The 12,500-nt window shown below is 39.4% G+C and overlaps 1 protein-coding gene across 1 annotated transcript; it reads left to right on the top strand.

Moving 5' to 3' along the window:
• Positions 1–5,153: 5,153 nt before the first annotated feature.
• LOC135107126 (oplophorus-luciferin 2-monooxygenase non-catalytic subunit-like) lies at positions 5,154–11,080 on the top strand. Its single transcript, XM_064016836.1, has 5 exons — positions 5,154–6,153; positions 6,616–6,629; positions 7,590–7,746; positions 8,556–8,660; positions 8,853–11,080. Exons 1-5 carry the CDS (start codon positions 5,511–5,513, stop codon positions 8,990–8,992), a joined length of 1,059 nt encoding a protein of 352 aa, XP_063872906.1. The 5' UTR covers positions 5,154–5,510; the 3' UTR covers positions 8,993–11,080.
• The last annotated feature ends 1,420 nt before the right edge of the window (positions 11,081–12,500 follow it).

The raw sequence follows: 12,500 nt of genomic DNA, 5'->3' as shown, positions 1-12,500 counted from the left end.
CATACACGGTAAGAAATAATACAGCGGTTTCACAACATTTCCATGTGAAGAATAAAAATATACAAAATACATCGTGGTTTCTGACACCGTTTCCATTTGAAATAATATCAGTCAGAAGAACTATGATGCAGTCAATAGTCCCTAGGTTAACTTACAATATTTAGAATATATGAATCCACTGCAGTAGATAGAACGATAGTAATAAAATAATGCAGCTGCGAGTCTACACCGATCGTCAAGATGATAGAAAAAGCAAACTATAAAATGCACTTTGCAGATTCAATAAAGGCGGTTTGATTGTCATGTTCTGCATTAATTACCAAGTGAGTTTTTGGTAGATTTAGATTTAGGTAGATAAAAGTATATAAACATATTGGACAACGATACACATTAATTCTGCACGCACGGTCAACCACACACACACACACACACACACACACACACACACACACACACACACACACAAACACCAAAATCAAGAGGAAAAAACAGAGCGGAAAACACGTGATGAGAGAGAGAGAGAGAGAGAGAGAGAGAGAGAGAGAGAGAGAGAGAGAGAGAGAGAGAGAGAGAGAGAGAGAGAGAGAGAGAGAGAGAGAGATTAAAAACATATTCATATTTTTCTAAATAAAAATGTAACCTTTCATAATTCCAATCTACATATGCATGTATAATATTATTCTAATCTCCACCCCACACACACACACACACACACTCTCTCTCTCTCTCTCTCTCTCTCTCTCTCTCTCTCTCGCGGCCATTTTACCCGCGCTACCAGGCACCTGTTTCTCATTAATGTAATCAAATTTTCTTCATTTATTTAAACTCCAGCAACGCAAAGAAACACACGCGATCCCCGGCCCTCCCACACCACTCCCTCACATTACATGCGTGTGCCGCCATCCACAACACGGCCTCCCACTGTCTCGGGTACGAAGAAACAAAGATACATAGTTTTATAACGCAGCAACTGCAAGCAGCCATTCCTTTCTGCTTTCAACGAATATTTCCATTCTGGCACCCCAAGTTTCTCCCTTTACTTCCCCTTTTAGTCTTTATTAGCTTCACAATTTCTACGTATTTTTTAGAATCCAGCCGCTAGAACTCCATACTCCTTTTTGCTTTCTACAAGTAGTACTATTCTAGTATTTCAATTTTTTCCTTTACTTTTTTCCTCTTAGTTTTTCTAATATCTACAAATTTTATTTTCTGTCTTCAGCTACTCTCCCTCCACGCGTCTGTCTTTTCATTCACGTGAACGTCTTCCTGTTTGTGCAATGCAGCGTCCTACTTAACTTCCTTCTTTAATCTTTCCCTCTTTCTTCTCCATTCATCGTCGTCTTTTTTTGTCATGCCAACTCAGGACACGATATGCTGAAGATAAATACAGAAGAATGCAAAAGCAAAATGAGAATATAAGTATATAAATCGAGTGTTTTATGAGGCCGCAACAGTGAGGCCACATGACGCCGTGTAAGGTTACGAGAGCGCTACTTAGAGATTGCCGAAGTCAAGATCGAAGTCGCAGTCTACTGACAAACTAAACACTACCACAACAACTAGGTCATAAGGAGGAATAAACAAAAACAAAAAAAAAAAGATAAAGAAAAAAAGAAGAAGGAAGAAAAAGAAAACTCCCCACCAGATACGAAAAAAAAAAAAAAAATAAGGACACCAGGAATAACTTCACTCTCTGCGAAAAAGACCTAATTAACCATGCAACCTCTCAAGGCTACCCCGATACTTATCTTAAAAAGAAAAAAAAAAAAAATCCCTCCTATATTTCTCTGACCCTTGCAGCAGGTAAGCAGGTGAGCAGCAGGTATGATCACCCATCCACCTTCCTTCCTTCCCCTCGCCACACACAACACAGGCCCTGAAAATATGAAGGTATTGATCTACAAGAGAGGCGGATCGGGGACGCAGTAAGCAGGCATTCGTCACAACAACCAGTATTTCCCTGGGAAGCGTTATGGTGATACTGGTCTGAGGAATGGCACTCCTCCTCCGACGTGGTGAAAATTTGTGATCGGGTGTCCCTGCGCCTCCATTAGGGCGTCGTGGGGAAGAAAGGGGGCCAGCTGAAGCGGTGCTCGTATTGTGTTTTACGGGCAGAGAGAGAGAGAGAGAGAGAGAGAGAGAGAGAGAGAGAGAGAGAGAGAGAGAGAGAGGAGAGAGAGAGAGAGAGAGAGAGAGAGAGTGTTACAATACCAAGCTGAAACATATTCAAAAACCTTACAAATGAGTTTTTTTCTTGTTAGACACTATATAGATTATAAAAAGCACATATCATACACGTATGGTACATGAGTTTGCAAGTTCGCTTACTAACACGAACCTACTCTACATATTCCCTCATGCTGCCAGATGTCGTAGAATAAGACGTCGCATCTTACTGGAAAAGGATGCAATTTTTTAAAGAAGACGCAGTATGAAAATAACCTACTGCAGCGTTCAAGTCAAGTCACACGTGTCTACATACAGCAATTACAATTCACAGCTCAGAGGATGAAATTCGTGATTCTACCATTAAAATAATTTCCTCACAAGAATATCTCATTTAGAGCCTCACACACTGAACCTCACGCCCTGTTCCCTGACGAGTAGATGATGGCAATTATAGACAACCTCATTATAGTCTAAATACAAGTCACACCCCACAACAAATAAGATGAATCCATCATCATATTTCAAAAGTTTTTTAACATGAGAATTTAATCAAGGGGGCAAATAATTCGAGTGTGCATCTCCAGCCTTTGCACTTGAGAGGCACTGAGGCGAATGAGACCACCTTATTAAGAAAAATTATAAAAACTGGCTGTAAATAAGAGCGAAGGGCACTTCATATCACAAACGTCATTCAGTTCTCGTCAGCCAGAGGTGTGAAAGCTTCCAGTCGAGATGCGCCTTAGAGCTGGTACAATAGTGTTTAATGCGGTGAAAGGATGAAGAAAAGAAGGTAAAGCGTTCATATTTTTGCGGAAGAATGCCTTGATGAGGCGCAGGGAGGTCGGGTGTTATTAGAGGCAAGGAAGGTCACTAGTTCTGTCTGGTTGCCTTATTAAGAAGCAAAGGGAAGTCAGAATGTAATATATTTTTTTTTCTGCGTCTTCCTGTCCCGTGTCTGAGATTAAAAAGATGAATGGAAAACATTTATTAAGACGTCAAGAAGAAAACGGAAAAGCACTGAACCAAAAAACTATACAAAAATTTAAAACAACAAACACGAACACGTATAATTAATTAGAGTTGATGATAAATTACAACACAATAAGAAAGAACGGGAAAATGCTCTGTAAAAAATCTTGGTTTATGGATAACAACGAAAAAATATCTAAAAAAATCTGAGTCAAAGTCATGATCAAGATGACACAGCAAGGGCCAACCATCATGGTAAACAGATAAAGTTAAGTAGCCTTGTTTGCTTTATACGAAAACTCATTTTATCTTACAAAGGGACTCCGGGTTAAGAATCGAACTCCATAATATAATATTGAAAGATCAGTCAAGTCCTTTATCAATGAGCTACCACGTCTGAACACTGAAGAACGTACTAGTGGTAATTTATTTGCTTATTTTTATTTATCTATTTATTCTAGAGAGTATTTGCTTATAGATGTCGAGTCTTTCCCCGCCTGTCAAAACACTGTCATCATCAGCTGAGATACTCTGCTGTCCATTTTCATAGCACACCGCCACCACCACCATCACCGCACGAACTTCATTTCCTCTCCGGCCAACCCGACACTCACCACCACCATCACCACAACTACAACCACCACCACCACCAAGCTTCCTCTCAGGACACCACCCTCTTCACCACCACTTCATTCCCATTACCCTCCTGGCCTCTCTTATACTGGCACCACCACCATCGTCATCGCTGCCACCGCCGCCGCTGCAGTCATCCGTCCGTACACGCTCAACAATTACCAGCACACATACGTGAAAGCAATGGCGGCCTGACGGGTGCCACCGCAGTTTTCATTACACCACGGACAAAAATAAACGTTATTCACTCGCTCTCACGCCAGAAGAGAGAGAGAGAGAGAGAGAGAGAGAGAGAGAGAGAGAGAGAGAGAGAGAGAGAGAGAGAGAGAGAGAGAGAGATAAAAACGCTGCACCCATTCACCTTCCCTCTCTCTCTCTCTCTCTCTCTCTCTCTCTCTCTCTCTCTCTCTCTCTCTCTCTCTCTCTCTCTGCATTGTGGCCGGTCCGGGTACCTTCTCATATTCTCCTTCACGCATACAGCAAAACTTCCTTTAAATTTTCTCTTAATGCTGCTGCTTCTTTATGTTACCGCCTCTTATTTCCCTGTTACTCTTATTTATTTCCCTCTTAACAGTCGTACACTGCCTGCGCATTATGCTCCTCGTCGGGGTACTTAAAATGTAAGACTGTAAACAACATCCAAACAGCTAAGTGGGTTATTTTTATTCTCCCTTCCACTGCGTGTTGTTGAGAATTTTGGGAATATGTTGTAGATGAAACAGTGGAAGTTAGTAGTGACAGTACATAGTAGTAGTAGTAGTAGTAGTAATAGGTTTTTCGCCTTTTTGTTGCCCTAAGCCAGTCTCTTTTCTTTTTATGAACCCCAAAAATTATATCTTTACAAGTGATATTCACAACTTGCATGGGATTAGGCACCGTGGGTGTGTACGTATGCCTGTACTGATCTTAATACCGTGGGCGATGACACCTGACCTTTCTGTGCCACCAAATATATCCTGATAACTTGAGCCAGCCTCTTCCCCTCAGCTTCGGTGGTGGAGAGAGACACAGACTGAGTTTACATAAGTTTAATTTGCTTTGCTTTTTATAAATGTCCCCTCATGTTGTCTCTGCGCTGATATCAATTTGTATATTTTTACCATACATTCTTATATCTTAGAAAAGTCTAAGAGAAAACTATTCATTCATATACGTATATAATATGTACTGATTTGTATGAGATAATTTGTAGATCTTTATCATACATTCTTGCATGTATACCATGACAGACAAATACATGACCTTAAAAAGAACTGAAAGAAGAAACTATTCATTCACCTATATATTAATGTGTATGAGAGTATCATTTCAACCCATTCATCATAAGTATTACGTAGAAGGTCATTATAGAAGCGCTTGTGTGTATTCGTCAGATCCTATAAATGTAATTAGCAGAAACCCTTAACAGACTTTCATGTCGAGCAAGTAATTGCTTAGAGTGGAAGAGGCGTATTTTTAGTGTATACCTTAATTAACGAGAAGCATGTGAGTTATAAACACTATTCCCAGTATCAAGGTACATTGTTGACACTGAAAAGACACAGGTTGCTGGGTGTGTTTATACTTATCTCTAACCTCGTACCTGCCACCTGTCCGCTCCCACTGCGAGTGTTCCCCAGGTAGAAGGCTCACGTCACCTGTCACGCCACACCTTTGGTTGACACGAGCAATCGCACACTCGTTGGTTTGTCTTGGTGCTGGTTTATTTTGCTATCAGGATAGAAACCTCGGCCAGAAGAATGAGGTTCGTAGCAATCACTGTGAGCGTGGTATTTGTGGCAATGCGGACGGAGGGGTGGAGTTGGTGGGGCAGCGATGACACGGTTCAGGAAGAGGCCGCCCTCTGTCCTGAGCCGCAGGATATTTCCCCTTGCGTGTGTTCCAATTCCTCTGTTTTGTCGTTGAAGATGGACTGCTCCGAGGTGCTTGACGAAAGTGAACTGGCGCGTGTGTTTTCTGCCTTCTTCCCTATCAAGGCGTTTGACAAGCTGACCATCTCCCATAACCAGTTCCTCACGACGCTTCCCGATGGTGTGTTCGGGGAGGTTTCCTTCACCAACATCTACGTGACCGGGGGCGTATTGGAGTCAGTGGGGGAGGCGGCCTTGACCTCCAGCTTCAACACGGCGGAGCGACTTATGTTTAACGGCAACCGAATATCAAATTTCCCTTTCCATATCCTCTCTAACTTCTCCAAATTAACGTCTATGAGCCTCGCCTACAATAACCTTAATGAACTGCCCGACCTGTCCTCTGATACACTGGAAAACTTGTACATTAATAACAATCCTCTGGGCAACGTCGCCGCCTCCACCTTCATGGGGACGCCGGCAATCTCAGTTGTCTACCTACAAGAGACAGAGCTTCAGCAGATCATTCCAGGTGCGTCACTTGGTTGGTTCACTTATCCAGTATTTTCTCTTAGTACGTAGATGTTGCGCTGAAAGGTAATTGCTAATTTTCTTGCTGTTTTAAAGCATAACCTTACTCATGTAATTACTCTGGTGTGCACACACACACACACACACACACACACACACACACACACACACACACACACACACACACACACACACACACACACACACACACAACCAAGATACACCATCACGTCCACATTTTCTTCTTCCTTCTCCTTATGACCATTTTGTCTTTGGTTCTCGTTATATGTTTGTTTTCTGCTTTTCGCCTTGCCGATGGAAGAATGGAATCTAAATGAAAAGAGTCTAAAAGAACTAGAGATACTATACAAACACAAATAAACCAACGTTTCAGCTAACACCGTTCATTTCACACGTTATCTACGGTTTTCAGCTTTTATCTACTTCCTATTTACCCTTGAAGACCCTCCAACATCAGTAGAGAAAGGTTACCGAAGGCAAAATAAGTGCGAGCGACACAAAGGAACACTCATTCTATCTGCATTCTACCAGTATATATATATTATATTATATATATATATATATATATATATATATATATATATATATATATATATATATATATATGTATATATATATATATATATATATACTCGTATATATATATGTATATATATGTATATATATATATATATATATATATATATATATATATATATATATATATATATATATATATATATATATATATATATATATATATTATATATATATATATATATATATTATATATATATATATATATATATATATATATATATTATATATATATAAAGATCTTAACACTTTAGGCATTCTCGTTTGAAGAGGATATTTGTGATGCTGTTGAGGTGCTAGTCTCTTGAAATGTGCCACATACAAAAAATCACGAGACTTGCAGTAATTTAACACGCAATAAGTCACAAACCAATTAGTACAGGTTAATATTCAAGTTAGCAAGTGAAACCTAATATTTTTTTTGTAAATACTTATGTATAAAAAAAAGTGTACTGATGGTCAGAGCAACCTACCAGTACAATTAAGAATCTATACTTAAAACCCTTGGTCTGTCTTCCAATTTGTGTGTTGACAACGAGATTCAAAGTAAGGAGGTCAAGTCTGGGAATAAAATTAACACTACTGAACGAGGCACCAAGATTCCACGAAATCCTTAATTATGTATGGATGATATAAAGAGTAAAGCTTCCAAACTCATTATTACTTCAATGCAACTCAGAAATAAACCAGCTAGACGCTAAGTACTAAGACCTACAATGCCGGAATTAATTAGTTTCAGGGACTAATGATGCTGACGGGACTAAAAGACATTCCTTGTTTTCAACGCAACGCTGGTACAATGGATCGCTCCATTAGGACTCCTTTGTATTGCTCCAACAGGAACCTTCAGCAAACCTGTCGCACCTGAGCACAGTCTATCTTTTCCGGAACAGTCTGACGGAGGTGCCGGCATCAGCAGTGGAGTTCCCTTCAGACCAAGGCTCAGTTTACCTCAGTCTCAACAACATCAGTAAGGTCGCCCCGAACGCCTTTCCAGGTGGGTATCAACCTTGAGACTTTCATTTTCTGACCAGTTTTGGCATTGTGGAAATCATAAAAAAAAAACACTCAGCTTAGGAAAAGAAGGAAGGTCAGTACAAACCACATCGTGATTCCAAATACTTCTAGATTCAGCGGAACAGAATGAATAAGAAATGTGAATTTAGTGGAAAGAAGACAAAGTGACTTGAGCAGTGAGAGAGAGGGAGTCAGCCTTTGATTATATGTAAGTAAATAAGAAAGCTTAACGGAGTAATCAGTAATCATGCTATAAGTGCCAAGTCAATGGAGGGTTTTAAGAGATTACATAAAATTATGGGATAGGGTAGATAGTGGATGCAGGTAGGTATACTATATACATGAGCTGCTTGCTGGTTTCTTGGAGCTTTCTTTATATTCTTATGTTCTAAAGTTCTTAAATGATGTACCGAAGCTTATCCAATCCAGAGAAGATTTAATCCGTGTTTATTAATATTTACATCACATTTAAAATCATATTCCTGTCGTAATGTTTGCTTAAACTAAAGTAAAAGTGATGTTGGAAATCCATTTTCCTTATTCTCTTGCAATGTCCCTTGGATAACGTTATGATTATGCCAAAATATATATTTCCCAAGGGTGCACCAGAACGCTTGCCTCGTGGTTAAGTCGAAATGATGGTTAATAACATGGTTCTGAGACCCAGGACATCGCCGCCGCGGTGTGTGAAGAAAAAAATATCCGGTGAAACTGGAAAAAGGAGACTGTTGGACGGGTGGGAGCACCGCCACATTAATTATTCACTTACACGGCCTAGACTTCCCACAGGCCTGACGGGAGGAACGGTGGAGGTGCAGCGCAACGAGCTGACGGAACTCCCGGAGGAGGTGTGGCGTCCACTGCTAGAGGAGGGCGTCAACATCACTCCTTGGGGTGAGTGAGTGCAGTATGGCGGTGTTGCGTGGAGATCCCCCACTCTCATTCCCACTATCTGCATGCCTGGTTGCGGGATAACCCTACTCTTGTATCTTTTCGTCTAGTTTGGAGGAAGTCTAGGTTCGGATGAACTTGAAAACCCTAAGTCAATGACGAAAGAATATTCAACCCAAATTTCTCCTTGACCAGGCAATCCTCTCGTCTGCGGGTGTGACATCGCGTGGCTCCTCAACACGTCTTTCATTGCACAAATCGATCCAATGTTCACCACATGTGAGGACGGAAGGAAGCTGGCCTTGCTGGATCCCGCTGACTACGCTGACTGCTGATTATTCCTCCATCATTATTCGTGTCTCATCTATGAGGTTCCTTCCATCGACCAAGATTTATCAGTGCTGATCTTTCTGAATTCAAGTACGAGTATAATACTGTTTCCTGTTTGGTGCTCATCGCAACCCTCTCAAAGACGCACATGCAATTCGCTAAGAACTGATGAAAAATTAATGTTAAGGTACAATTTTTTTTTTTTTTAAGGTCATATTTCGTTAACCTACAATTTGAGTGATTTATTTATTTAATTACATTTATTATTAAATTACATTTACGGAACTGAGATTCTACGCATGCGGCTATCGACCTACAATATTTTCTATTAAGTGAAAGATCTTCCTAAGCACTCACATGCAAGTTTCATAGTGCCATATCTAACCGTAATGTCTCTAGTTCATAAATAACTCATGATTATTTAACGACTAGTGCTACATGATGCTGAAAGAACCAATTGCCAAAAAATATCAATAATAAATAGATAAATAAATAAACCAATGAACAAACAAATTAATTCATAAATATACAAATGAATTAAAATAAAGGGAACAATTCAAGAGTAAAACAAAGCTATTTAAACTTTTCTTTAAACACTTACAAGGAGTTAACTTTCAGCACTAGTGGGAGTAAGGAGAGCAAGTGAATAAAGAGCCAAACTCTGTCCACAGCTACATCAACTTTTACTTTTCCACAACACCTGAGGGAGCCACCAACATCTGCCTTCACTGAGATCTAGATGCAAGCTGGCTGCTATTTCTTAATGTCATCCCAACAGTACTGTCTTCGTTCCCTCTGTGACCTTGGTGTTAACTTTACTTAATGTAGTTATATTATCAACCCTTTCAATGCTAATCAATATGTCTCATAATCAACTACAACTATTAAAAGATTTATTTTTTCGTACTACTGTCTCTAAAATACGTGTTTCTATCTTCTAGCAAAGATGAAATTGTTATTCATATTCATTTGTTCTGATGTCCATCTAAATTAATTATTACAGTGACCTCAATGTTAACAAGAGATATCATGGCGGAAAAAAGGGTTGAGTACGATATTAAGGCGAGAGAGAGAAAAAAATAAGGGTGATGTAAAAGTGAATTATGCGAGTTACCTATAGAAGGAGGAGGGAAGAAACACACACACACACACACACACACACACACACACACACACACACATACCATAGTAACTCTTTTGCTACTTTGTCCATATTAGCGTGCCAAGTCAAACAACTTTCTGACCACATTTTCCCGTTGCTATACAGATGTTGTATTGTGTACTCACGGGCGAGCTGTACTGAAAGGAAATGTACCGACAAAAACCCAACTTATTGCCGTCCACAATGAAAGAAGGGAGAGAAAGAGGAAAGTCATGTTTTTGATTAATGTACTTTTTCCAAACATGATCTGACAGTCGTGTTATGAAGAAAATGATATCAAAGAAAAGGTGTGTGTGTGTGTGTGTGTGTGTGTGTGTGTGTGTGTGTGTGTCCGCGGAAACTAGTAGCGAATTACGCCGCTGTTGCATTTCAGGGACACTAATCAACGTTAACAAAGGAAGTCGAGATCCCGCGGTGTTCGTGTGTCAGTAATAATTATTCGTCAACGAGAAACACAAAGCAAAATAAACGATTTTTATATGAATTTTTTTCTCTCGTTAATATTGACGGGCAGATGAAAGAACTTAAATCAGATCATATGCGGATGATTAATTGCCCTCAAAAATATCATATCACAGGATGACCATACGAAAAATACTAATCTCTCTCTCTCTCTCTCTCTCTCTCTCTCTCTCTCTCTCTCTCTCTCTCTCTCTCTCTCTCTCTCTCTCTCTCTCTTTTCTCTTTTCTCTTCTCTTACCTTGCACAGGACAGCTCATCAAAATGTTCAATCATCTCACTTACCTGAAAATAAGGCAAAAAGAATCATTATTGTTTTTAGTGAGATAATGATAAGAATACTATATTTAAATATTATGACATCGGTTAAGTTACAAAATACAACTGTATGTGAAATTCTCTCTCTCTCTCTCTCTCTCTCTCTCTCTCTCTCTCTCTCTCTCTCTCTCTCTCTCTCTCTCTCTCTCTCTCTCTCTCTCTCTCTCTCTCTGTACTTCACAACCGAGGAAGAAGGCAGACAATCCATCACATCCAGAGTGTAAGACAAAACAATGCTCGCCAATTCCTACATGATAACCTCGCTCAGCCAAGACACACCAAGGACTGCAATAGATAACAAAGGCACACGCGGATCGATATATCAGACAATTTATTGTGATGCTCCTTTGGCGTTAATCAATAAAGGATATTTATTATTATTATTATTATTATTATTATTATTATTATTATTATTATTATTATTATTATTATTATTACGAAAGGAGTATAAGAAAAGATAGAAGAGAGAGAAAAAGCTTAATCGCTGCTTCTCCCCTGAAAGATCCAAAAGCAAACAATGCCAAACAGGTTAATTCTACAGGTAACGATCTCTCAGGTAAGTAAGTAAGACCACCAGGGAACACACCAGTATACTGCTTCATTGAGTGTCAAGAAAAAAAAAACATGCGCATTTATATGATCAAGTGAGTTAGAACATCGAGCGTGTATTGATTTAACGGAACCACTACCTGATGTGATACTTATGTTTTTACCTGCGGGGATGGATTTGCTACTCTCAGAAGCTACTCAAAGTGCTCTCCTTTTTTTGTAGCCTGAATTGGTGCTCAATATTATAGTTGAATTTATTTGGTTTACACGAGGGTGCCAGCTTGTAATACCCACACGAGAGGAGTATTAAGAGGAGTTTAAGACTGACCGTTATGCATTTACCTTAAATTATCGTTGCGTTAATTTGATCTAATTATGGGGTATTAGTTACATGAGAGGAGTGGTAAGATGTCTCGGAAATTGACTACCATACATTCATTGAGATTATTGTTACGTTAATTTGATCTGAACATTAGGAAATACGATAGGAGAGGGAAGTAATGAGTTGTCTCGGAAGTTATGTTGACTATCTTAAGCTATTCTTGTCATCGTTTAGGAAACCACATCTCGATTTTCTCGTATAGTCACAGGTCACCCATCTCTCGTGGACGAAGAAGAAAACATAAAAAAACCCAAATATTTCCTCTTCTTTAGTTACAGCAAAACTCAAGGATTTTACAAAGCCTCTTTATAACACTTGCAAAGAGACAATGAAATCAAAATAAGAAAAAAATATTCCACGAAAAGAAAGCAAATTTAACATTAAAGAAAGACACATAGAACAAGAGGCAGCCTGGCAACGTCCTCTTAAAATTCTAAGTGTGGAAAGAAAAAGAGGGTAGAAAAGTCAAGAACACGATTGCAGGAATAATAATAATAATAACAAAATAATAATAATATACAAATGCAGTGAGTCTCAGAGAACAGGAACAGAGAGAGAGAGAGAGAGAGAGAGAGAGAGAGAGAGAGAGAGAGAGAGAGAGAGAGAGAGAGAGAGAGAGGTGTCAGCAGGTTAGGTGGAGAAG

The sequence above is a fragment of the Scylla paramamosain genome, chromosome 14 (genome assembly GCF_035594125.1).
Source record: "Scylla paramamosain isolate STU-SP2022 chromosome 14, ASM3559412v1, whole genome shotgun sequence".
NCBI lineage: Eukaryota > Metazoa > Arthropoda > Malacostraca > Decapoda > Portunidae > Scylla > Scylla paramamosain.
The sequence above is the reverse complement of the archived record's forward strand: the minus strand, read 5'-3'. Positions and strand labels throughout refer to the sequence as shown.

Bases quoted from the DNA above. Each gene is read 5' to 3' on its own strand.
- LOC135107126 (XM_064016836.1), top strand. From the start codon at position 5,511: ATGAGGTTCGTAGCAATCACTGTGAGCGTGGTATTTGTGGCAATGCGG. The intron at 7,747-8,555 runs GTGGGTATCAAC...GACTTCCCACAG, and splicing joins CGCCCCGAACGCCTTTCCAG to GCCTGACGGGAGGAACGGTG. The intron at 8,661-8,852 runs GTGAGTGAGTGC...CTCCTTGACCAG, and splicing joins CGTCAACATCACTCCTTGGG to GCAATCCTCTCGTCTGCGGG.